This window comes from Danio rerio, chromosome 12 (genome assembly GCF_049306965.1).
Source record: "Danio rerio strain Tuebingen ecotype United States chromosome 12, GRCz12tu, whole genome shotgun sequence".
Classification (NCBI taxonomy): domain Eukaryota; kingdom Metazoa; phylum Chordata; class Actinopteri; order Cypriniformes; family Danionidae; genus Danio; species Danio rerio.
In genome coordinates this window covers 34,318,050-34,345,731 of record NC_133187.1, presented here as the reverse complement: position 1 = coordinate 34,345,731, position 27,682 = coordinate 34,318,050, and the positions used below count along the sequence as shown (strand labels likewise).

Here is a 27,682-nt window from a genome sequence, read left to right as displayed (position 1 = left end):
GAGTGTGTGTGTGTGTGTGTGTGTGTGTGTGTGTGTGTGCTCACGTTCAGCCTTCCCAGATACCCACGACATCTCTATCTGGCCAGTCCGACACGCCATTAGCATAAACAAGCACCTGTGTCTGTGTCTACCTGTCAGGGCCCTGTCAGCGTGGGTCTGCAGAGAAGAGCACGGTGCATTAACCCGGCCAACTTATCTCCAACGCTGTCCACAAAGGGGGATTACAGTGGAGGAATTGCTTTTGGGAGTGCTGTCACTCAGCTGCTGATTAGAGCCCCACTCCACTCTTCTATTGCCTTGCAAACAACTGGGAATTCCAATGGCCCCTTCGCCATCCTATCCAATCGGATGCATCACGTTCACCAACATTAATTGGCTGATGTCATTATCCCAAATCCTTAGAACTTGACGTGACCTGTTTGGATGCACTACCTCTTCATTAAAAGCGGGGGGAGTTCACACCTCGCAGAGATATGGCATGTTTCAAATACTGTACGCTGTATAGCTACGAAAGGCTAATCTATCGCGAGAAACCCGGGGTCAAAAATGAACCAGCACAGAAGCTGTGCATCTATACCGCCTGCTTAATTAAGCCTGGAACATAACGCTGATGGCTATATTTTTCTTCTGTCAGATAAACATATTACGGCCAACAGCGGACTGACAGAAAGCAAGCAAACCTTTAAATTAGGCTTTAATTAGCTGGGTGCAAAAATGGAGACTGAGACCAGGCAATATGTAACCGATGACAGTTATCTGACGCTCTCAAACACTGAGACAATGCCTAATTAGCCAAAACCTATGTAGCCTTTTCAAGAGTCAAACAATCACTTACTCGTGTACAAGATCTGCAAGCACAGTGTGTGATAGCTGAATGCAGAACGGAATGATGGAGACAATGCAATGCGCTGGAGCAGATAAGATAGTAAAATAAAAGCACATTAACATTTAAATTCATATAATACACATTAAAGGGATAGTTCAACCAAAAATGAAAAATTGCTGTTCATTTACTCTTCTTTTAAGCCATCGAGGTTATGTTTTTCTCTTCAGTAGAACATTAAAGATGGTCTTATGAAGTAAAACAACCAATCTATGCAAGAAGCATTCATATTAATGCATTTATAAACATTATAACCTTTAATGCACAGCCTCACAATGTATTGTCCAGAGCCATGTGTATTAATTTTGTTTTGAATGCACTTGTTTTTTTTTTACTCAAAGTGCCGGCATTCATTAAGATTCATTACTGATCCTAATATTTTAAAAAATAATTAATAAACTATAATAAATCTTTAAAGTTAAAAATTGCATGCCTGCAAATTAAATTAACGATTTAATGATTTTGGGAGGTGAACTATCCCTTTAGCATTTAAAATGGAGAAGAAAAAGTTTGATATCCGCTGCTGAGGAAATAAAAATTGCATATACAACAATCTTCAAATCAAATATAAGAATGGTATATTTTTATTTCATGGTGGTTTTAAAGTTGTGCTATAAATGATGATGAATTTCATGTTGTATCACTCATTTGTAAGTCGTTTGTTAGTCTAAAATCTGCTAAATAAATGAATGTAAAAGTAAATAAATTAATAGGTTTACTCAATATTGTAGTGCTTGTTAGAAACATTAAGAGAAGGTTGTTGCAGTATATCAAGACGTAAAGGAGCTGTGTGTACTTGACTCTTCTAAAGCATGAAAATACCATAATATGTTAGTAGATGATTAAGAAACAAGCTAATTGAACATTTTTGTTTATCTGAAAAACAATTCTGAAGTCAGATATTCTACTTTGAAAATGAGAGTTCCATGCCGGAATGCTGTCTTTGTTTTGGTTCTTTTAACCTGCCCAATGCCAGTTTAGCCAATTATATTTCAGCACCCCAGGTTGCCTTGTTCGAAAACCGCTTTTATTCATTCATTCATTCATTCATTCATTCATTCATTCATTCATTCATTCATTCAGAAAGGCTCTCAAAGCATGTGTCCATGACAGAAACGCATCCTCTGATGGACAGTAGCAGACTCCTAAACGAAACTCAAATTCAGAGTTCCACATGAGGTTATTAATTAGCAAATAATATAAATATTACGAGCGTAAACATTAGGTGAGCAGGTTACACTGTAACCCCGTGTCCTAACAGCACGCTACATGACAAGATTTGGTCCCTAAAAATCCAGGAGACCAGGGGGGTTAGGTTTGGGGCTTAGGTTCACTGTTGAGAACCGAGTACTGTGTAAGTAAGTTAACTATTATGAAGCGTGTTTCGGGCAGCCGCTGCGATCGGATCCTATACCAATGTTGGTGGGTGGTGGTTGAAATTACAGGAGTTTTCTGGAATAAAAAACAAAACAGGAGGGTGGCGGGAAATGGGTCTGAAATACCGAAGATTCCAGAGAAAAACAGGAGTGTTGGCAGGTATGGCAGGTTGTTGTCAATCTAAACACCCTAAACAGTCACACAAATACTGTCTTTTATATAAAAATAGTCCTTTCATCATTATTTCCTTTCTCCCACAATATAATACACTATTGACCATTTCAGACTTGAAAAGACATTCTGCTTAAAAGTGCTTTAGTTCACTAAAACTTAAAATCCACTCAATTCCCTTACAATTATAATTAGGGTTGCTATGCGATTCCTTGTCATGGTGATCGGCCGTTACAGAGCACCGATGCTGATGCTTAGAGCTTTATAATGCATTAAGCACATTGTCAGTCCAAGTATGATACTTAAGTGGAGATCTTGCCTTATCTCATTACAATACATTACAATAAGTAATATTATTGATATTCAAGTAAAAAAAAAAGTTCCCTAATATTTCCAGCCAACATTTAATGAACTTGCAATATTGTAGAAAATACAGAACATTCAGTTTTGATACTTTAAAAGATTTCAGTTCTTATGTGTCCTCTGCTTGTAAACTCGTAACCAGACAATTGTGATCTGTTCATGAGATCAACCAGATTAGCAAGTACCGATTAAGTCATTAAATGTGATTATCAGCTGATACCAATGTCTGGCCGATCGATCGGAGCATCCTTAATTATAATTTTGTTTTTGTTTAGTTTTTACATTATAAAAACTTGTGTATGAAAAATGGCAACAATAACAGTGCAACAAAGCCCATCTAAAAACATAGCTTATATAAATAAAAAAAATAAATAAAAAAATAACCTGAGCCCAATCAATTTCCAGACAAATTGCATACATGGACTTAATGGGATAGCACACCCAAAAAGGAAAAAAAGAAAAAAAAACATACTATTTTCTCACCCTCAAGTGTTTATGAGTTTGTTTCTTCTGTTGAACAGACAAAGAAAACCCATTGATTTCCATAGTAGGGAAAACAAATTATGAAATTCCATGATTACAGGTTTCCATCACAGGCTGCACATGAGCCAATATTTTGCTTAGGATGCCATCAGTTTACATACTGACTTGAGCACCAACATGACATATGAGACATATGAGAGTAGCTGTCAGTGTGGAAAGAAAGTACTCTGCTCATGTCCATTCATGGCATCTCGCCATCAGTGCTTCAAACAACATATGCGTCATAGGCAGGGATGGACGGACCATGGGGACTTTCAGCGGTGGGTGATTCGACTTGCGGGCCAGCTGTTCAAAAACCAAATTTAGAAACAAAATAAATATGCAAAGATTTAAAGTGAAAAAAATGTTTGTCATCACCAGGCTGAACCATTCAAACACTGAATAGAGTTCTGCACACTGTTTTTGCAGGTGAATGTTTACAGACCAGATTGACTTTTGATTTACCCATTCAAAATGAGCTCAAATCCACAATATTCTACTTTATATATTAAATTCCATATTTATGACTGGATTCAGCAATTCTTTTCCTGCACTGCAGAATTCACAAGGTATTATGCAACTAAGCCAACTACAGTACAGAATAACTTAAATACTATTATTTAGGTGTAGATAAGAGCCAAAAAAAAGTGTAGTTTTAAGTAGACTGTTCCAGTCACAAATTGTCCTTCCTTAAAATCTAATTTCAGGTATTTTAGCCATTCAAACCAGAAGCATGGGAACAATCTGAACAGCGGAGAAAGCACATTATAAATTTTATCAGCTTGGCTCATAAATATTAATTAGGTGACAATGACATTCCACCAACTGATTTGCTGACAGGCAGGTATAGGAACACTAGCCATAAGCAGCATTACTGCTTTCGTATTCACTCAGCCCAATTCTAACAATACTGGTTGTATTATGTCTTCTCACTGTGGTTAATCGAAATAAAGCATAATAATTATTACCTAAAAAGAGAAAATGACTAAACGAATTAGAGTCAGATACTGAATAAAAATCACATTTCTACTACCTGCCTGAACAATGAGCATCAATACAAGTGAACATTATGTTCAAGATGAAAATTGCCATGGTCTCCTTTCAAAATCGAAGCTGCAATTTACTTGCAATAAGAAGTTTAGCACTATACTTTTCCTAAATCGTGTGTTCCCTTTTTCACTTTGTCATCCATTTTAGTCAATAACTAATACAAAGTCAAGCAGCCATAGTTTTAAACTCTTTATCTCCCTCCTACTCCCAACAACTCCAACAGATTCCGGCAAATATGCCATTTTACTAATTGCCTGAAATTCCTCTTATTTAACCACATATGACAAGATTTTGCCCTGCTACAGGGACCTGTACACAAGTGTGGTTTCCTGAAGAGATCATGGGCCTGTGTGACCCAAAGAGACCATCCTTACAGTTAACGAACCTCACAAAGTCTAACCATTACAGTGCAGACTTCTCATTACCAGCACTCACCCAATAAAGCTGTGAGGTACATTAATATTGTAGAAAAAAATACATGAAAAGCAGCATGTGTAACTGAAATCAATTGCGGGCCCTAATTTATAGCGAATTGTGCTAGCACCGAGTTCATAACATTGATCCGTCGTTGCGTTATTACTTGCTTTGAGTTTTAATGTCCCAGAGTCCAACTTTTCCCCATTTTGTTCAGCATTTAAATGACCACATAACTCAAACTTCTCTACTCGATCTTGTTAATGTGAGAGATAATCAGTATAGTTGGGTTATTTGTGTGTTTTATGCATAAGCCACCAGCGTAAACACAAAGAAGATGCAGCCACATTAATGTAGATCTGATTTGCCTTGATCTGTAAAGTACATTTAAATGAGTTTTTTTTAACAAACTGCGTGGGAATGGGCTGTGGTTGGATGCCCTCTCAGCAGCTGGCTGCTTTGAAAAGAATGACTTTTTAAATTACCCATATATCACTGTCAGCACACAAGGGGCCGCTGTTCCAGTGGCCTGCCAGCAGTCAGTGGAGGGCGCTAAGGTGGCACGGCAATCTCAGACCCTGCACCTATGCCTCACTGCACCAGTCCAGGTACAAACACACGCACACACACACACACACACACACACACACACACACACACACACACACACACACACACACACACACACACACACACACACACACACAAAGCAATAGATTATACGGGCACACAATTTACTCACACACCAGGTACACAATGTTCCCTACTTGGGGGAAAAAAGCAAAAAACGATTCTCTGTAAGAATGGATTAAACAAAGCACTTGATCATAGAACCTTCTAGGAAACATCAATAGACTTTTTTTAGCCATGAGTGTGTGCACTGAAAATGCTTTAAATTAGAAATTATATTGTTTGCAGCTTTTGAAATATATTTTGTGGAGTGTTTTCTGTATCTGAGGGTTTAATGTTTTTAGAGCAAAATAAATGTGTCTATGCAACAATTAACTAAATGTATTTTGATTATATATTTATAGTATTTTAAAATGATTTCAAAAGTTTCTGAAATAAATTCTAGAACAAAATATCATTTAAACAATTAATACATTCTTGAATAAAACTGCTTGGCAAATCTATGTTCATTTATTTATTTTTAAATCTATTCATTTATTCTAATATATTTAAATCTGTGTTTTTGTATATTTATTTATTTAGGAACTTCCATATTTAAGGCTTTATTTTTTGTTTAAAAAAACATGCTTCACTAAAAATGTTTATAACTTTAATACAATGTTTTAATAATTTATTATATTTAAAAAAATATATCATTTCTTAATGAGATGGATTTATATCTATCTTTTATACCTATAGTACCAAAAAAACTTTGGCAAGAATAAAACTTAATTGAACCAAGTTAATTTAAATAAAATAAGGGGGGCGGTGCAGTGGGTAGCAATAGCAACAGCAAGGACGCTGGTTCGAGCCTCGGCTAGGTCAGTTGGCACTTCTGTGTAAAGTTTGCATGTTCTCCCCGCATTTGCGTGGGCTTAGGTGCTCCAGCTTCCCCCACAAATCCAATGACTTTTTATTTGTGAATTTGGTAAACAAAATTGTCAATAGTGTATGTGTGTGAATGAGAGTGTATGGATGTTTCCTAGTGATGGATCGCAGCTGGAAGGGCATATGCTGTGTAAAAATTATGCTGGATGAATTGGTGATTCATTTCGCTGTGGTAAACCCTAATTAATAAAAAATTAGTCAATTAAATTAAATTAAAATCAATTAAATTATTATTAATAAATAAAATTACATTTTTAATTTAATTTAATTTAATTTAATTTAATTTAATTTAATTTAATTTAATTTAATTTAATTAACCCTGGGTCAACAATATTCTGGGTTGTCAAGGTTCACATTTCACATGCTTAATGTGGCTGTGGTTACATTTTTCCTTGAATGGACATTTCAAAGCATCAAGTACAAAGTGGTGCTTGCCTTTGCTTGTAAATGACCAATTTGAATTAATGTTTAAAACAACAACTAAAAAAATCTGTGAATCTGTGTAATTTTAATAAATAAATACATAAATAAATAAAAAGTAGACTTACCATTCAGTGCAACCAGATCTATTAATATGCAAAAAAAATGCAATCCAGCTAAAATATTATCAAATCTCACAGTCCAGAGTAAACGGCGTCCTCCCCTGACCTAAAGCTGAACTAAATTCCAAAACAAAGCAGGATTAACGTGCATTTTTCCATCCTTAAACACAGTTTCTTGAGGAAGAGTTCAACCTGAGTGGCAGGTAATTAGCCAGCTGCAGCTTCGGTGAAGTTTGAAAAGCCGATGACAGCTTATGTCCCCGTGATAAACAGCGTGAACGGGAGGCAGGAGAGGAAGCCAGCCATACTGCACTCATCTGTTATACTCACAATTAACGCACTTAATTAATGAGAGAGATCTCGGTATTAGATCCGTATGTGACTGCTGCTGTGTAACAACATTTGCTGTTAAAACTAATTAAGCAATAAGAGTTGAATGCAAAGTGGTGTGGCTCAGAACGCATTTGTCACAAAATGAGCGTGACGCTGGGCTGCGATAATGTCTCACAGCTGCCTCGCCAGCCATACGCCCTCAGTGATACGCACGCAAATGACCAAAAACGACAGGAAAACAAACCTGCTAGGATAAAAAGCACAACATTATCCATTATATTTTACTATTACTTGTCTTTCCGAGCACCATTTTGTCGCTGATGAGTCACTATAAGACAAGATGACACATCTCTGCAGGAAGCCTCTCTTCTCGCTTGATTACAAACCCCGGTTGACTGATACAAGCACTTAACAACTTGTTTTCATAGCTTTCGCACAAACAATATCAATTCGCACTTCCACTGCGCACTCATTTCCCCCAGAGCTATATAGCGAGTGCCATCACACGGCTATCAGCGAGTGCAACTTTAACGACGTACTGTAAAACTGTGTCTTCACTTGGTGGTATTTAACAAGCGTTAACCCCCACCCCCTTTACCCTTTCAATTCAGGTTTGCCTTCTTCATTAGTTTGGACTGAGTCTTCGCAGAGGTAAACCCATAAAAAGGGAAAACTATTAAAAGGCTCTGAACAAGTGTTACAAGGTGCCTTTCAAACTTGTAATATGATAGATGAGGATGCTTGACACAGGCCGCAGTCTAGTATTTGAGGGCTTAGGATGTGTTATTTGAAGTGCCCGGTGCAGGCTTAAGACTAAACCTAACCAGAGCTTTACCCAGGCTTAGTCCTAATCCCGCTTGCACTGTGCCACATGGAGACCTCCACCCCTTGGCCAACTACAAGACACAACGCCTGCACAGACCAAACAAAACACAGCAGACATAAACAGTATGTTTAATTGTGATCACTAGGGATACTCTAATTTTTGTAGCCGATACCAAGTACCGATTCTAATGCTTTAAGCTTTATAATGTATTAAGCACAATTTCCTTTAAATTATGTACCATAAAAGAAGATCTTGCCTTACCTAAAAGAATACATTAAGGATGCTGCATATAACAGCTTAAACATGTATCTTATAACCATTTAGGTTTGAACATGTTATGGTGGCATGATGCAGCTTTACAGAAAAAAATTCATTCAATCATTTATTTTACTTTGGCTTAGTCCCTTATTTATCAGGGGGTCGCCACAGTAGAATGAACTGCGACAGAAAATAAATAAATAAATAAATAAACAATAATAATATTAATTATAATAATATTAATATATATTATAAAAATAATAATATTATTATATATTATAATAATATTATTAATATATATTATAATAATAATAATATTAATAATAATAATAATAATTATTATTATTATTATTATTATTATTATTATTATTTTATATATATAGTATTTTCAAAACCTTCCATTTTCAAGGGTCAAAGATGCCTGAGTGATGTGGACTACAAAAGCTCAAGTGTGTAAACATCACCTAAACACCAGGGGTCCGTTCTTCGTACCTCGCTTAAATGATCTAAGATGATTTGGCAGATCCTGGATCTTTTAATCTTGATAACTGATCTCTCGCTAATTTGGTTCTCCAAACAAGTTCGCGAATCAGATTAGAATATCTGGATGAACTGATCTGAGATCGCTGCGTTTGTTGTTAAGGACAGATCTATCGATCCTCGAAATCATGATCAGCAATGCAACGATTGGCTGACGGCACAGCAGCGTAATGACATCATCTGATTAATATTCAATTATCCATGTGAGCAAAATTACATCAAATTAGCAGTAAACGGCTTGTTAAATATGACACGCAGTAACTTCACATTTGTTGTAAGCTGCAGGCTTTACACTTTCATTTGTCAAGACAAGAGTATTTATCATGTATTTTAATGCAAATCAATGTATTTAGTTCTTCATTTAGAAAAGATTTTCTTTATTATAGTAGCCGTTTTTTAATCGGTGTAAAGAATAACTGGTTGTTTCCAAAAGCATTTTGATATTGGTAAAGGCGTCTGCAACTTTTGTGAAGCATCACTGGCATATTAACTGTCAAAACATGTTTATGACTGCATAAATGTATTATTGCTTTTAAAAAAAAGTCACATATTGTGCATTTCTATTATACACAATTTGTACTAAAGCGATCTAAAAAGTTCATATCAATAAGTTTTCTCTTTGCACCACCAGGTGGCAGTCTTTGTATTTTCATTTTGAGGGTGCAGATTGCATACGTTTTATTAATATGTATAACTTTATTTATTTTATTAATGACTATAACTTTTATATATATATAGTTAAAAAATATTATTATTTTCCCAAGTGTATATAACTTTTACTGTAAGAAAATATCAGAACTCGGAACATACTTTCTGTATTATCTTTGCTTGAACTGAGCCGATCTAATCCTGTTTATATGATTTGAACCTGCTCCCGATCAGGTTTGACCTAGCAGATCTGTTGCCATGACAACAACTCTCGGATCAGCTTTGAAGAACGAAACGATCCTGGATCGTGTCAAATCGTCAATATCCAAATCCAGCTAACTGAGTAATCCACGTACGAAGAACGGACCCCTGGGGTCCGTTCTTCGTACCTCGCTTAAATGATCTAAGATGATTTGACAGATCCTGGATCTTTTAATCTTGATAACTGATCTCTCGCTAATTTGGTTCTTCAAACAAGTTCGCGAATCAGATTAGAATGTCTGGATGAACTGATCTGAGATCGCTGCGTGTGTTGTGAAGGACAGATCTATCGATCCTCGAAATCATGATCTGCTATGCAGCGATTGGCTGACGGCACAGCAGCGTAATGACATTATCTGATTAATATTCAATTATACATGTGAGCAAAATTACATCAAATTAGCAGAAATGGTTTGTTAAATATGACACCTTCCACATTTGTTGTGAGCAGGCTTTACACTTTCTTGTGTCAAGAGTATTCATCATGTATTTCAGTGCATATCAGTGTATTTAGTTCTAAATTTAGAAAATATTTTCTTTATTATAGTAGCCGTTTTTTAATCGGCGTAAAGAATAACTGGTTGTTTACAAAAGCATTTTGATATTGGTAAAGGCGTCTGCAACTTTTGTGAAGCTTCAAATCACTATTAACTATCAAAACATGTTTATGACTGCATAAATGTATTATTGCTTTTTAAAAAAAGTCACATATTGTGCATTTCTATCATACACAATTTGTACTAAAGCGATCTAAAAAGTTCATATCAATAAGTTTTCTCTTTGCACCACCAGATGGCAGTCTTTGTACTTTCATTTTGATTGGTACAGATTGCATAAGTTTTATTAATATGTATAACTTTATTTATTTTATTAATAACTATAACTTTATATATACATAGTTAAAAAATATGTACCATTTTCCCAAGTGTATATAACCACTACTGTAAGAAAATATCAGAATTCAGAACATACTTTCTGTATTATCTTTGCTTGAACTGAGCCGATCTAATCCTGTTTATATGAATTGAACCTGCTCCCGATCAGGTTTGACCTAGCAGAACTGTTGCTATGACAACAACTCTCGGATCAGCTTTGAAGAACGAAACGATCCTGGATCGTGTCCAAATATCCAAATCCAGCTAACTGAGTAATCCACGTACGAAGAACGGACCCCAGTACAAAAGCCCACAAAGATATAGAGCAAACAAACAAATTTAATTAACATATGGCTAAAAATTATCAACTATTCCACTGTTTTTCTTCACACAAACTGACATTTTATAACTGTTCCCTGTTGGCACATACTTTCTCCTACACTCTTCCATACAAACGCACATACAGTATATGCAGTAGAAACACACATGCACAGAATTGTTTAACGGTGTAACTTCATAAAAATAATTATGTTCTGTAACTGAAAATATACATGTTTTTCTTAAAACATTTCACTTACCAGCGCTGCTCTTGATGGAGTTAACTTTCAGTTTCACCTCTGCTGTTGAACACTCTTGAGAGTTCTAAAAAGACAGATAAATTACAATCAATCAGGTCTGCATTAAAGGGGCAGTTCACCCCACAAAAAAAATGACTTTTTTATTACTTACTACTTACTATTACTTACTACACACTCACATGCTTCCATATCTTATGATTTTTTTTTTTCTATTTTTCTTTTGAAGATATTTTGAAGAATGTGTAAACCGTTAGACATTGACATGGGGCGGGCTATGGTAGTCAACTGGCTGGCTACTGTTTTCCAACATATTTTAAAACATCATAGTCTGTTCACTGGAAGAAAAACTCAAACAGGTCTGAAACAGGTTTAGGATGAGTAAATGATAACATAATTTTCCATAGTGAGTGAACTATCCTTTTAAGATTACTATAATTTTAGACATGTTACACACAAAAATAAAGCAAATTATTGCAATATTCCAAGGGAATCATTTATATTGACTAAAAGAACTCAAAAGTATGCTTAATTTTTGTTATGCATGCAGTATGCTAGAGTATAAACACATTAACATTGAGTGTGAGGATAAAAAAAGACATTGTAATCAGTCATAACATCTGAAAAAAATAGAGCAGACACTAGCATAAGAAAACATCTTCTAGTGTACATGCATCAACCACCTGTACACCTTGTTTTTTAATGATTAGAAGGTTGTGCGTATACTGTATCTAACTCAAGACTGTCTTTTTCTCTGGAAGATTCAATTGTGACATTATGAGGTCAAAACAAAAGCATGTCTCATTCACATTATAACATGCATTTAGAATAATAGGGTGCTTTCTCATTCTATGTCTACTTTAGACCAGTAATATTTTAAAACATTCACTTACTCTCTCTTATGCACACAGCTTTCACTTTCTCTTCATGTATGTAGGTGAATGTAAATGAGAAAAATGAGCCTTGATGACAGTAATAGCTTATCTTCCAAGAGATTAGGTGTTCACCTTGAACCTGTCCCAAGGCCAAAAGCAAACCCCATCTGAGCAACTAGCTGTCAGATGATTTGATTGACTTCAATAAGGCTGCATCATAAAACACTACTGACCAGCCTCCTAGATAAAAATGCTCTCGGAATGATATACGAACAGACGTCATTAGCATCGATATGCAATTCTTCTTATTTCATAAAAGGTCAAAGACAGCAGCGATTTTGTACCAAAAAGAGCAAGAGTGCTGTTGTTCTAAACACGATCAATGGCTGTGATTTTGCCAAACAACAGTTAGTGTTAGATCACTAATCAATGAAGATTCGACTATTAATTTCTTTCCCTCATGTTTTTCCAAATCTGAGACCTTCTTTCATCTTCATAGTACAAATTAAAATATTTTACATGAAATCAGAGAGCTCAAAACAGAAAACATCCTCAAAACACACCATATGACTCCAGTGGTTCAATATTATTAAGCTATGACAATACTTTTTTGTAAACATAAAACTAAAATAAAGACTTTATAAAACAGTTTGTTTCCATCAGTGTGAGTATAGAGTGCAAGTTCACAAGAGCACTGTAATTCAGGACACGCTCAGTCATACCTGCATTACCTCAGACGAACCTGTGTTTTGTATCAAACTGAGGAAGTTGCATGCAGGAATTTGGGGTAAACTGTACATCAGCTCATAGTGCTTGTCAGCATGCACACTATACTGACACTAGGGTTGTAACAATATACCGGTATGACGTTTTACCACGATTTGAACGTGCACGATTATCATACCATGAACAATTGCATATCAACGGTTTTAACCCTTAAAGACCGAGACAGCCGCCCGCGGCTAAAAATAAGTATTGCTCTTAAATGTTTAATAACTTTTGATCCGCTGATCCGATTCATACAATTCAAAGATTGGCATAAAGAAGAGAATCTCAGCTTTCCAGTGCTGTATCACATAACATTCGCGGACTTTCAGAGGCTCCGGAATCAGTGCGGTTACGTCATCAACATTTGACAATGCTGATTTGACAAAGAAACGCTCGTCACTGTGTCTCCGGACAAATCAGACATGATACATTGATGCATTGTCCCTCCTCCATGCCCAGATTGGTTCAAACTCGCTATATCACAACCAATAAGCATAGGTTTCGCTTTTGTTTGTGGACCAAGCTTTTTGAACAACACGGAATGAGAGATAGGCATACATTTATGCGCGGCTAAATAAAACGCAAAAAAAAAAAAAAAGTTTTGCATGAAATAATTCTCATACTAAGTACTTTTGCATGCACAGCAGCACAGAAACATGACAAAACAGTGACACAGCAATGACAAACTGCTGCTCTTGCTGTTTTCAAATGACGCAAATGAAGATGCAGCTGTTTGTCTGCATTGCAGACAACCATATCCATATCCATAGACAACCATATCCATGCTGGCACATAAAACCTAAGGATGTTCCATATTGAATCTAGTTTCGTTATGTAACTATTTATAGTATAGTAAATATTTATATCTATTTTTTACTGAGGATTTGCACCATGTTTATTTGGACTTTATTTGGACTTTGACACATTATTTATTATTTTCTTATTTTTATTTGTTCATTGTAAGTGGTGTTGTTTATAGTAACTAAAAATATATTATTTGGAAAAAGTCAAATTTGCTTCACTGTTCTATTATTTTGTAACATTTGTAACATACCGTATACCGCGAAACCGTCAAACCGTGGTATTGTTTTAGACGATTATCATCCCGTAAAAAATTCATACCGTTACAACCCTAACTGACACTGAGGAGAAGAAACTCTTGAATAACACTGTTTTTGTTTTATGTTGTCCTCACAAAAATTTACACGTATCTTGATAATAGGGCTGAACAATAAATCATTTAAGCATTGATATTGCAATATGCATTTCTGATATAATCACATCGCATCTTATTTTACTTTTGATTATTACATTTCTGTATTTGAACTGTAAGACTCCCCTGGAAACCATGTTTATTTAACTTAAGGTTTTGTTCTATGGTATTTATACATGTTTGTAATTTATACTGTACGCAGATGCACTGCATAAAAAAGACTTAATCTCCCCAGTCAACCTAATTGGATGAAACCTTTCCCAAAAAAAGCCATTCAAATCACCTGTTAAAATTGTATTCATATTGCAGTATACAGTGCTCAGCATATACAAGTACACCCCTCACAAATCTATCTTTTAAAATCATACTTTTATTAGGAAGCTATACAATACTATATTGCTGTATATACATTAGATTAGTCAGTACTGAAGCCAAATCTGGAGCTTATAACTTAAGATAACAATCCAAAAAACAAGTACACAGAAATACAACCTTTAAATACAAATTTAAAAAAGATTAAAGATCAAGAGAAGCAAAAAAATTAAAAATGTTGTTGAGATTTTGTAGGTTATAACTTTTTTTTTTTTTTTGCAATATTTAGCTTGAATTTGATTGTATTATTTTTCAATTTCTAAACATGTTTGGTGAATAAAATATTATCTTAATAAATAAATCTGTTTATTAAATATGTTTTGTTTAAATGCACCAAAAATACATTGCCTATTGACTTTATTCTTCAATGTGGAAGTGCGCTCGTTTTTGTGATTGTTTTAGAACAACTGATTCAGTTGTCTATGGGAGAAATTACCAGGAATGATAAACGACAGAAAACGGTCAAACTACTTGCTCTACAAACAAGTGTGTGCATGACTATACAGACAAAGTAAAATAACATAATAAGAAAATATCAGTTTGCAACATCAAGCAGCAAAAATGACCTGTTTTTAATGTGTAAAAATGAATGGAAGTGGATGAGACCGGAAGCCTCAAGCCAAAAAGATTCAAATGGCTGTGCCCACTCGTATGCAGAGAATAAGGTGAATATTCACTGAGAAATGGATAAAAATATTCATATAATCATTTTTCAAATGTTCAATTATGCTGAGCACTGTACAACACAGCAAAAGAAAAAAAAATCGCTATGTCAGGTTTTTCAAATATCGTGGAGCCCTAATTGATAATATATCGATTAAACCACTAAAGACAGTCTTGCAAAGTTTTTTATAGTCAGTTAAATGTCTATAGGAGCAGTATCAACAGATATTTAGCAGACAGTCTACTAATACTCAAATGGACTATCAAAATAAAGTGTTACCATTTTTTTCCCCTAAACAACTAACCACAGAGTAAAATGGTCCAAAAAAAATGTATTAATCTGTAAACGTGATTTATATTTCAAATGAGGGAAATAAACATGCATTATGGATCTGTGACTAAAAAGGTATGCGAGTCTACAGTATAAAACATATTATGTAGAAATTCTGTGAATTAAACTGCACAATCTAAAAATAGTATACTTATAAAAGCGTAAGAGTTGGTTTTCTATAGAACTAAAATAATTTATTATAATTTTATTATTTTGCATTTATGAGGAAATACTTCAGAATGAAAAATTTCTCTGTTACAGATGCAACAAAAATTATATTGCCACTTGTGCTACGTTGGTAAATCAATTAAAGAAAAGTAAACATTGACAGAGACATTTTAAGTGTCTTTATAGTACTGTAAAATATAAACCTATACAAACAACTTTTAAAGGTTTTTTCCAATTTGTTTGCATGGCAAGGTTGAATTTTGTCTCAAATTACTTGTATGTAGGATCAGGGAGCTATCTGACAAAATATTTTTATCTGCATTCTGAAGTTGAACTAAGGTCCTGAGAGATTGGAACAACATGAGGGTGAGTAACTGTTGACAATTTTCATTTTGGGGTGACCTGTCCCTTTAACAAACCTACCACAGTAACTGTTGTATGCTTTCAATTTATTTACATTATATGGACTAAAAGACAGATCAATATGTGTGGTTACCGTACCAAAAGCTCCAACAGAAACACAAAGAGATCAGTAGAGAATGTCTGGCATGATTGAACACCCCCATAACTGCTATGAAACACATGCATCACTTTCGAAAGCTTACGTTAGGTTGTAATCACTGGCATAGATCTAAATGGTCCTTGCCATTTACCACCAGTTGTTTCCAATAGTCATCATAATACATTACCATGCCCTCAAACAGCTAACATTTGACATGTAGCAAGCAGGTAGGCGGGGGCTGGGAAAGTGCATCATAAACTGCATTATGAAATGAGATGAGTTTTGGGGTCATGAACGTATGTCACATGGAGGTCGTAATATAAAACAAGCACATGGGTTTCAGTTATTAAAAGCCTGGGTCAAGACCATGAAATTACCAATAACACAAGCACATAGAAAGTAAGAGGTTGTGCATGCCATGCAATGATGTTCAAAACATTGTGTAAGATTTACAGCATCTATTGCTCTCTTTTTTAACAATAAACCTGCAAGTTTATTGAATTCATCTCATTCAAAAGTGATTTTTAATAAATACTTCTTGGTAAAACAAGGTACAAATAAATAAAATAATACTCATTTGGGATTTCATAAGGCTTTTAAACGTTACAAGCTTGTCGCTTACACTAATACAATTATGATTTAGGTTGAGCAAACACAGGTTTTTAATTACAGTAGCAGCTGATTTATATAAAAAAAAAGAATTTATTATTATGTCTAGAATTTCTAGACAGAGGTAGGCAGTACATTTTCACATCTTAAGTAAAGGTCAAAACCTGCTAAAAGGCGTTTTATATACATAAAATCCAGCGACGTGGGTTAAACCATATTCAATTCAATGTGACTATGACAGTTTGAAAAAAAACTTACGCAACCCACCAAACCATATAATTTACACCACGGGTTACCTTATACTTCGACAAATTTATTATTGTAAGTGATAGACAAATTAGACAATTCCCGAAAATACTTAGGCCTACTATTTGTTACTATCAGTAAATATTTACTGTAAACTGTAAATAATATGAGAAAAAAAACAGCCTTGACTTAAGCTCATTTATTCGTCAATAGGGTATATGCCGAAGTATAGTAATAAGACTTTTAATTTGCCAGTAACCTGGTTAAGCGCTTCCGGTGAACCAAATGCCATCGTAAAATCGGCGCGTTTAAGGTCTGTTTTCTTTGAAAATCAGCAATCTTCACTCAGAATGTACAAGAAGCACTGCATTAAATTACATTTTGCCCGCTATGTCTTCATAATATGAGCATTTATTTACCCCAGTATATTCAATTGAGCTTCTGCGCTAGCCTACCGATTCTGACGCGCGTGCAAGTAAACGGCTTATTTTTCTCGTTTTACGCTTGAGCAACTAAATAAATGCCAAGTCTGTTTAACTAATTGTATTTTAATGACATTACAACATCGATGCTGTAAATGGAACCGTGTAAAATGGAAGAAAACTTACAATAACAGGTCACCGGAAGTTTGTCAGAATGGGAACAACACTAGCTCGGCAGGTGCAAATCAGGAGGGCCTGTCGGAAGCAGTACCGCGAAACTATGAAAGGCCACACCCATATTTACAAAAAGCAATCGGATTGGTTATTAAACATGACAATCTAAAATCAGCTCCTGGATTCTCTACATTGGATTTCGAAGACCATTGTGGGTGGGGCTAATAGGTCCGGACCTACACGGACCCTAATACAACTAAATTTTGTGTCTTCTGTTTTTTATACATTAAAGTTTTAATAGATCTTTTTTTCTGGTTTTATTTCTTTAAAGCCTACAAAAGCAAAGAAGATAAGGATGAAATTACAGTTGGTGTATCTAGAACAGTGATGCCCAAACTAGGGCTAGAGGGGCTGAAGTTGGTGCATGGAAAGCTTTGATTCAGCCCAATATCCCATCTGAGAAGAGAGGAAGTAGTAAGTAGTAGTAAAACTTTATTGTCTTTGACAAAAATATTTTATTGGACATCACCATATTGATGCAGACATTCCAAAAACACAAACAATAAAAAACAATACACAATACAATAGTTACAATAATTACAATGTTAATTAAGATAAGCTCTTGTTAAGTAAACCCACTGAAACTGGTACAGAGGATTATTTATCGGTTCAACCTACACTTAGGGACTCTCAGAGAAAAGCAATTCATAATGTGGAAACAAAAAATGAGTGGGATCATTCAGAATCCTTTCCACCTGATTGAGGACACAATTCTCATATAAATCTTGAGGATTAAAATATTCATCGTGCCCAACTATTTTCCATCCTGTCTTTAAGAGACTTAGATTTACACTTTTTACAGATAGGTTGCCAAATCACACTGTACCATATCTAACCATGCTTTCAAGAACAGCTTTATAAAACAACATCATAAGCTTCTTCTTCTCCAAAAAGTCGTGACCTCCGTAAAAAATACAATCTCCGGTGTAAACGAGAGCAAACTCACTCTATGTGTTTTCCATGTTAAAATAACTGTCAATGTACTGTAAATGCCCAAGTACTTATAGGTCTCTGACTGAGTAATAGGATGGTCGTGTACAACCACTTGACAATGGTCACCTACAATATAGCCTACGCTTTGGTTCAAATACCATCTCTTCTGTTTTCTTAGTATTTATTTTTAGCCTATTTTTATCACACCAATCGATAAACTGGCTAATTTCTGACTGGTAGATAACACTTATATAATTATTCTCTAAATAAATCAGTATGGCTGTATATTTAAAATAAAATTCTGTGAATGCTTACTTGAACATTCATTTGTAAAAAGCTATAAAAAGAATATGTGAGCTGACACAGCCTTGTCGTACCCTATTGGTATGTTTCCAGATTTTCAATTTAAATTTAATGTAACCCTTTGTTTTATTGTTAAAAGCTAACTAAAATAAAATATTTCAATTTAATTGTGGAAGTTATTCAGATTTTTTTAAAAATACATACTGTCACCCGACAGTGCAGAGACTTTGGTAAGAAAATCAAGTCAAAGGCAGATTCTGCTCTAGTGTTCTCAGCATTGAACTCCACTGTGTTATAAATATAAATGTTTTTGTTTTATTGCTATTTACTTCTAAATATTATGAAATAAATTATGAAATTACCCATGGCAACTTTAATCTAATATAGTTTGGTATATTTTTTGAACTAGGCCTTTATTTTACCAAACTTTAGTATCAAGTTCACTAAAACAATAAAAATTTTGTCTTTAATAATATAATGAATGCTTTACACCTTTTTCTTAAAATCCTTATGTCAAAAATGGAAGCATTTTAGAAAAATGACCAAAACAAGTTGTAGACAGTTTTGTCCTGCGGAAACAAAAATGTGAGCACCTATGAGAGCATGTAGTCTTAATCGTGCTATAATAGGCTAGCTTCAGGTCAACTATTTTAGTTGTTACTTACAATTGTAAGACATCTTGCACCACTCTGGTAAATGTGTCCTAAATGTGGAGTTTACGATTTGTTATCATTTGCATTTCAAGAACCCAAGAGCACTTTACAGACTTCACACACATTTATCCTTTGTGACTTCTGATTATACCTAAATAAAAAAATAAAAAAATAATAAATATCTGTTTAGCAGTAAGCAAGTGTTTAACATTAAATAATAGTTCACCCAAAACAAATTATAATTTCCTCACCATTTACTAATTTTATTCTAGTTATTCAGATTTTTATTAGAAATACTCCCTAACTCTAAACAATATATCCTCAAAAATAACCACACACACACACACACACACACACACACACACACACACACACACACACACACACACACACACACAAAAATAATGATTTCTGCAGAACTTTTGTGAAATAAAGAAAAAAAAACTAAAAGGTGTCTGTCGCCATCATGTGGCTGTAATAGAAAACTCAACCACAGTCAGTACTGGCGAAGGAAATAAGTAAAACATAGGCTTGCTTAACTTTACTCACTTCGTACGTTAACTGTTCGTTAACAACATCTAATTAGCCAATCACATGGCAACCATTTAAAGCATTTTGGCATGTAAGTGAAGACAAGAAGGTATGGTAAAGTTCGAACCGAGCATCAAAATAATTTAAACGGCGTTGAAAATGACTGTTGATGAAGGAGCTGTCTGGGTATTTAGCTAAATTTTCAAACACAACCATTTATATTACTATGGTTTACAAAGATTAATGGTAAACAATTGATAAACTGTTCAAACAGTTCTGTGGGCAAAAAAAGATCCGATGACAATGATCATATTGTGTGATCTGACAGAAAGACAACTAGAACTCTATATCAACTAGATATCTATATCAACTAGAAAGATAGCTACTCGTTTACCACCAATGTCTGCAAAAAAAAAATAAAATAAATAAATAAATAAAGCATATCTGAACACAGAGTAGCCTACACCCAACCTTGTTAAATCAGAAAACCAAACCAGTCCCACGCTTGTCAGCTAAGAACAGGAAACTGAAGCTGTATAGTTTACAAAGGCTCACCAAAGTTGGAAGTAGCTGACTTTGAAAAAGGTTGCCTGGTCTTATGAGTCTCACTTTCTGTTTTTAACATTTGGATGATAAGGTCAGAATTTGGCATACACAACATATAAAGCTTGAATCTATACTGCTTTCAACAGTTCAAGCTGCTGGTGATGTAATGGTGTGTGAGGGAAATGTTCTTGGGGCAAAGACTGTAGGGCCTCATTTAATAGAAACTGAGTATTGTGTAAATGCCGGTCTTTTTGAATGTTGTTGCTGACCATCTCCATTCATTTATGACTACATGATGGACACATGCCTTGTTACAAAGCTCAAATCAGTTTTTATTATTATTATTATTATTATTAATATTGAAGCTGGTTCTTGTTGGTTCGCTGCTGGTTTGCTATGCTCCTCCCAAGTAACAAGATTTTCATCACAATCTTTGGAATGTAGTGGTACAGGAGACATTCATCATGGAAGTGTGATATCAGGTCAGCAATTACTAAAAACTTGAAGGGTTGATGCAGCACCTTGTTGAATATATAGCACAAGCAATTAAAGTTCTGAAGGCAAAGGGCCTGGCAAGCACTGAGCAACCAAGACAGATGAATGTATACATACAGCTTGATTCATAAAGATTTTTTTCAGGTCTTCCCAGAGACTCGTAAGGTCATTGGAGTAAATTTTTCTCTGAGGTTCCTGTCACGATTACCCAAAAGCCACAGTCATGCACCCAGAATTAAACTTCAAGTTCAGTCATAGAGCCGGTGATATTTTAAAGATCTGGAAAAGGCGATCTGGGGTCTGAACAAAGACGGCGGCAAGGTAAGTGTAATAGTAAAAAGCTCAACCAGTTAATCAATGAATAAGCTGAAAATATTATTTAAAAAAACACTTGATGGTAGGTGTATCTTTAAATCCAAAACATTAATATATTAAATGTTCAATGTTCTCTGAGGAGGCAGGACTTATAAATAATATAATTTTCCAACATAGCATGTAAATCAAAATTATTGCAGTCTGTCATGATGATGACTCATCTTGTACTACACAAAAGTTTGTAGATTGTGTCTTTTTGGGTTGTAAATGTGTCTTTATTGCTGTCATCCATTATTCTAAATAAATTAAATCTTCATAATTAACAGATGCATAAAATCTTACACGTGACTGTAATAAATCTCAATAAAGAGCCAATTCTAAGTTTTCCTTAGGCAAAACCTCCCTCTGGTGGACAATCTCATGTAGTACAGGATGCCAAAAAGGGTTAGTTCACCCAAAACTGAAATATGCTATTGACTACTCACCTTTATGTTGACCCAAACCCCGGGGCCATTCATTCATCTTTGAATACTTATAGGATATTTTAGATTAAATCTGAGAGCTGCCATCCTCTATAGACAGCAAGTGTCCAGAAAAAAAAACAACTCAAAACAAATCAAATGCATTCAGTGGTTCAATCAGTATGCTGTATTTTAAAGCCATGAGAATACTTTTGTGCACACAGAAGACAAAAACAGTTTATTTTTGGAAAAAAAAAAACAAAAAAAAACATTAACCTTTTTTTTTAGATAAAATACCAAAGTAAGGACAGAAGGCGATCTTAGAGTATCTTTATTAAAAATTCTTAAATGAGAGGTGTGAGCCCAAACATAAAGCACACTTTATTAAACAATTAAAAGCAGAGGTTTGTCTTTTTTATCGCTAGCCCACGTTTTGTTTGAGTATTGTTTTTTGGGGGTGGAGTTATATTTTCCTTGAACACTATGTCACCATTAACACTGTCTCAATGATTATCAGAAGATTACAACGACAATTATCTGATGATATATTTTGTTCCAAACCATTTTTACAAGATAATAGACGGTCAATACACTTATATAGATACAAAATATACTGTAGACTTCATGCAGCCAACATTTAATTCAATACTGTAAGCTATAAAAAAATAAGGAAAAGAGCTGAGTGATTGTTGTTGCTCTATAACTTCTGATAAGACTGTAGATAAGACAAGATAACAAACATGCAATCAGTCTCATAAACCTCAATGATAATGTGAACTTAAGTCTGTAGAAACTGATGGCAAAGCACCTAGACAAAAGAATTAAGCCGACAGCTGATAAATCTATAAGATCAGACTGAAAAAACAGCTATTTTTTCTGTGTGAAACTGAGTAGTGCAATACCTGTCATGTTACTGGCACTGAGTATTTTGCTGCTTGTATTCCCAGCATCTCTCTCTGCTCCTGCCAGAGATCGTTGCACCAGAGGAAGAAACAAACTGCTTCTAATCAGCTTTGATGGGTTCAGGTGGGATTACGACCGAGATGTGGACACCCCAAACTTGGATAAGATGGCTGTGGATGGAGTCAAAGCAGCATATGTCACTCCACCTTACCTGACCATAACAAGTCCTTCACACTTCACCCTCCTGTCTGGTAAGGAGAATAAATTAAATGAATCAAAATTATTTATTTCACACAATGCTGACCCTAAAAACAGCATTGTACTAGTAAACAATGCATCTGTCTACATATTGTGTGAAAAAAACATCCATCATAACCAATAGTAAAGATAATTATGGTACTGTAGGTAATCAGCGCACTATGTTTAAATACTAAAATAATGAATTGCATTGACTTCTTAATTGATGTATAGGTGGTTTACTATAAAATACAATATTGTATAATCATAAATAATACGAATTATAAAGCATGACATTCACCTCAATGCATACAGATACAGAAATAATTGAATCAATGATCAATTGTTTTCCTCCACAGGAAGGTACATTGAGAACCATGGCGTAATTCACAATGTGTGGTTCAACACAACCACACGACAAAGGAAAGAGTACTACATGACGCAGTTTGTGGATGACTATTGGGATAATGGAACTCTACCCATTTGGATCACGGCTCAGAGACAGGTACATCTCAAGGCATAGTCAATCAATTATTAATTAGAAGCTCTAAAAGGCATCTTTGAAATAAGACCAACATAAGACTAGCTGGCAATATTATAGCACTTACATTTGTGATCCAGTGTAACAGACACCAGATAGTAAAGTGCTGTGCAGGTAAACCTCACTCACCTCTAAAAGGTGCTCTTGTGACAGACGCTAGAGGCCATGGTCTTTAGCCTTCTTGTTAGAGCAACTGCCTCCCATGCAGAAAGTCACCGATTTAATCCCAGCTCGGAGCAGGTTTGGTAGTGTAGGACTGGTAGGGTTACACCTAGACCACAAAACAGTGTCAATGTGAGATTTATACATATTTATAATTTGAATAAATTTTGCATTGATGGTTTCTTAGGACAAAGCCATAATTGGCAGAGACACAACTATTTAAATGTCTGCAATCCAACGGTTCGAAACATTGAGAAATTCACCTTCAAATTTGTCCAAGTTAAGTTCTTAGCCATGAAAATTTCTAATCAAAAATGAATTATTGATATGTTTACAGTTGAAAATTTTAAAAAATGCATTAATAGAACATCCTTTTACTTAATATTCTATAGATTTTTGGGGGGCATTTTGACTATTTTGGCAAAAATACCTGTGCAACATAAGACATAAGTTTTTTTCTATTCCAGGGTCACATTTAATTCATTTTAAACTTGAAAGAGATATACATAAACAGTACTTGGGCTATAAATTTGTGTCCCCTCTTAGGGTCTTAAAACAGGGTCCTTACACTTCCCTGGAACTGCAGCGACTTATCAGAATGAAACCGTTCAAGAGAGGGAGGTAGAACCAAGAGCCTATGACTATACCAATGAGACGGCATGGAAGGAGAACGTAGACAAAGTCATGAAAGACTGGTTTAAAGAACAAGACTTAGATTTTGTAACTTTGTATTTTGGTGACCCGGATGAAAGCGGCCACAAACATGGCCCTGATTCACCTGAGCGTCGTGAGGCAGTCAAGAAAGTGGACCGAACTGTGGGCTACATACGAGAAACTGCTGAGAAACTCGGCCTCAGTGACCATATGAACATCATCATCACAGCTGACCATGGAATGAGCACAGTGTTCAAAGGAGACCAAGTCAAAGAAATAGTCCTCACCGACATCCCAGGATTCTCTTACAAAGATCTGCAGTTCCACTTGTTGGACTATGGACCGACTGCGATGCTGTTGCCCAAAGAAGGGCTGCTTGACAAAGTTTATAATGCCTTGAAAGGAGGCCATCCAAACCTTCACATTTATAAGAAAGAAGACATGCCTGCTCGACTGCATTACTCTAAACACCCTCGCCTTCTTCCCATCATCCTCTATGCAGACCCAGGATATGTCATTAGTGGGGTAAATACCTAAATACGCCACAATGAAACATAACAACATAAAAAAAACATTATATTTCATGTGATTTTTTGTTTTAAACATTCTTCTAGTTTTATCCACTTCAGAACAATAAAGGAGAACATGGCTATGACAATGAAGTCATGGACATGAAGCCTTTTTTCAGGGCAGTGGGCCCAGATTTTCACAAGAACTTGTTGGTTGGACCATTCGAGACAGTCAACATTTACCCTCTTATGTGCCACTTGATTGGGATAAAACCAGAAATCAACGATGGGTCGCTGGAAAACACTCAACACATGCTGATATCCAATGGCGAGACGTGTGATTCAGGAGGTAGATCCATTTAAATGTATATCAGGTGTTTCCAAATTTGACAAAAGATAGATGAATGATTTCTTCAAGGTACATATTTAAATATCAAGGTAATATTTCACCCATTGTCTAGATAATATAATATAAATAAAACAAATTATAAGTTGCCCACATGTGAACCTTGAGTTACCCTGAGACTTAACTTGATAAGATGTGCAGTAGACACTGCTCTTCAACCTTTATAATTAACTATATTAACATACAGTATGAACCAGTTCACATCATCTTATCTTAAATTACACAACATTCACATCAAACAATATGCTTTATTTCTCGCTTTTTTTTCTTACAGATGATCCAAAGTCAAGTCTTCAAAATGTGTTTATTGGTCTTGCTGCTGTAGTTGGATTTGTATTTCTTGCATTTGTGGTTGTCACATCCTACAACGGATATAAAAAGCACAAACTGTATTCAAAGTAGGGCACAAAGCTACATTAACACATTATTTTTTGGGACAGTTTCTTCCCTTTTTAGAAAATCTGATCTGTTTTTTTTACCTTTATTCTTCAACAGGGAAATAGAGAAAGGATATGAAGATGAGATGCAAGGTGACTCCAAACAAACATCATTCTAAGTGGATGTTTTTTTTTAAAGGTCAAAATATATATATTAAAAAAACTGTTTTCACAACTGCAGAATTTCTAATAAACCTATAATAATACTTCTGAAAATTATATTTTCATATGAAGAATGATTTCACAAATTTATTTTTATGAAAATGTGCAAATAATAAACGGCATTATAAATTGAAATGTGTGTTGGGCCTTTTTTAAAAGTGCAAACCATTAAATGGAGTATATTCAATTCAACTCAACTGAACTCATCTTTATTTCTATAGCCCGTTTACAATGTAGATTGTGTCAAAGCAGCTTAACATAGACGTTCTAGTAAATTGAAACTGTTTCAGTCCAGTTTTCAGAGTTGAAGTTCAGTTTAATTCAGTTCAGTGTGGTTTAAATTTGCCTGAAGTTTAAACAGTGAAGAGCAAATCCATCGTTGCGCAGCTTCATAAGTCCCAAAACCAAGCAAGCCAGTGGCGACACTAGCTGTATTTTGCACAGCTAGCGTTTTTCAGCCATCAATAAACTTCCAGGGAAAAGGTAAATGTGACTATTTAAATATCCATATACAGCATCTGTGATGTAATGTAATAAAGTATCATCAGTGAAACAGACTTTAGCATTTATTTAGTTGTTGAGGTGTAAAACGTGATAAAAAAAACGTTTAATGCAAACACCCTCAGGAGCAGCAGACAATCAAAGAAACTACAATGAAAATACTGTAATAAACATAAATTTCATTATTTTAAAGACATGGTGCAGATCATTTTAATTTAGGGCTTCTTGTTCGGTCTGAGACCCTTTTTATTGTATATCAATCAGGCAGAGAAGACCATTGATTTTTCAAATGAACAGATCTTTAACGTGGGGATTTTGTAATGGCAAGACAGTTGACTGGAATCGATTGAGTTGGCGGTTACACTTTAGTTTGGTGGTCCGTTTGTTGAATTTAGGTTACATTGCATCTACATGGCAACTAATTTTCATTAAATTATAAGTAGACTATTAGGTTGGGATTAGGGTTAGTGTAAGTTGACATGTACTTGCAAAGTTTCTTATAGTCAGTTAAATGTCTGTTGAAGGAGCAGTATAAAACATTACGCAGACAGTCTACTAATACTCAAATAGACCATCAAAATAAAGTGTTATCGAGCTGGCTTACTGCAAATTAGAAGTCCTTGTGCATATACCTTATTGCCAATCAAACAAGAAGTCAAAAAGAATATCTGTCAGTGGTGTTCAAATCATTAGTTACTGTAGGTCTAAAAACTGTTGGGTGCTTGGGAATAACTGTGTACAACTCTGAATAATACAGAAAGCATTGCTAGTTTGTAAGACTGAGATCTCGCTTATCTAACAATTGATTTGTGTAGTTACCTTTTTTAATAGATTATTAACTTATTACAATATCTATCCACCAAATATGTTGACACAAATACTGTCAGTGAATATGTTTTTTTATGAACTTCTCTTTGCCAAAATTGTTAAATCAAATGACCTGTATAAGTAATGTTATGTGCATTGCATTGTATTAAATGTTATTTCATCTTGAATATTGTATAACTAGAAAAAAAGCTGAGCAATTTTACCAATACGTTATTCTTCAGTATTTTTGTGTTTATATTATAAACGTACCGATTCACTATGAACGTTTAAAGCTTTTATACTCTAATCAGAAACTCATTCACAACTGAAGTTCAACAGAAGCTGCAGATAAAAAAGGCCAACAAAAACCTGAGACAATACATAAGAACACCATGAACTGGCCTTGAACTCAATGGTAGTATGATTGTAGTGCTTAACAATGACCTCAAGAGTGCAACTTAAGCAGTGGTTTTGAATAATGCAAAAATCATTAAAATTTCGTAGAATTATGGATTTGTACAATTATAC

The 27,682-nt window shown here is 34.8% G+C and overlaps 2 protein-coding genes across 12 annotated transcripts in view; one reads left to right on the top strand and one right to left on the bottom strand.

Moving 5' to 3' along the window:
* The window catches only part of rbfox3a (RNA binding fox-1 homolog 3a), an 829,029-nt gene extending 811,391 nt beyond the window's left edge, over window positions 1-17,638 (bottom strand). For all 6 annotated transcript variants that reach the window (XM_073918641.1, XM_068224793.2, XM_073918645.1 and 3 more), the window contains exons 1-2: window positions 17,551-17,638; window positions 11,199-11,262 (exon numbers count right to left, since the gene is read on the bottom strand). The gene's annotated coding sequence lies outside the window, so the exon portion shown is untranslated. The remainder of the gene's footprint in view (window positions 1-11,198; window positions 11,263-17,550) is intronic.
* enpp7.2 (ectonucleotide pyrophosphatase/phosphodiesterase 7, tandem duplicate 2) lies at window positions 17,208-25,981 on the top strand. Of its 6 annotated transcripts, none has more exons than XM_073917665.1 (9): window positions 17,208-17,749; window positions 17,870-18,012; window positions 21,204-21,380; window positions 22,805-22,989; window positions 23,335-23,480; window positions 24,225-24,857; window positions 24,947-25,190; window positions 25,522-25,645; window positions 25,743-25,981. In XM_073917665.1, the coding sequence occupies exons 4-9, from the start codon at window positions 22,905-22,907 to the stop codon at window positions 25,801-25,803; spliced, it is 1,293 nt and encodes a 430-aa protein (XP_073773766.1). In that variant the 5' UTR covers window positions 17,208-17,749; window positions 17,870-18,012; window positions 21,204-21,380; window positions 22,805-22,904; the 3' UTR covers window positions 25,804-25,981. The 6 variants fall into 6 exon arrangements, with proteins under 6 accessions (XP_073773766.1, XP_073773764.1, XP_073773768.1 ...); XM_073917663.1 differs by having other exon boundaries at window positions 22,783-22,989; XM_073917667.1 differs by having other exon boundaries at window positions 17,365-17,753.
* The last annotated feature ends 1,701 nt before the right edge of the window (window positions 25,982-27,682 follow it).

Coding starts and splice junctions, on each gene's coding strand:
- enpp7.2 (NM_001328040.1), top strand. CDS start 22,743: ATGTTACTGGCACTGAGTATTTTGCTGCTTGTATTCCCAGCATCTCTC. Junction 24,858..24,946: donor CAGGATATGTCATTAGTGGG/GTAAATACCTAA, acceptor ACATTCTTCTAG/TTTTATCCACTTCAGAACAA. Junction 25,191..25,521: donor CGAGACGTGTGATTCAGGAG/GTAGATCCATTT, acceptor TTTTTCTTACAG/ATGATCCAAAGTCAAGTCTT.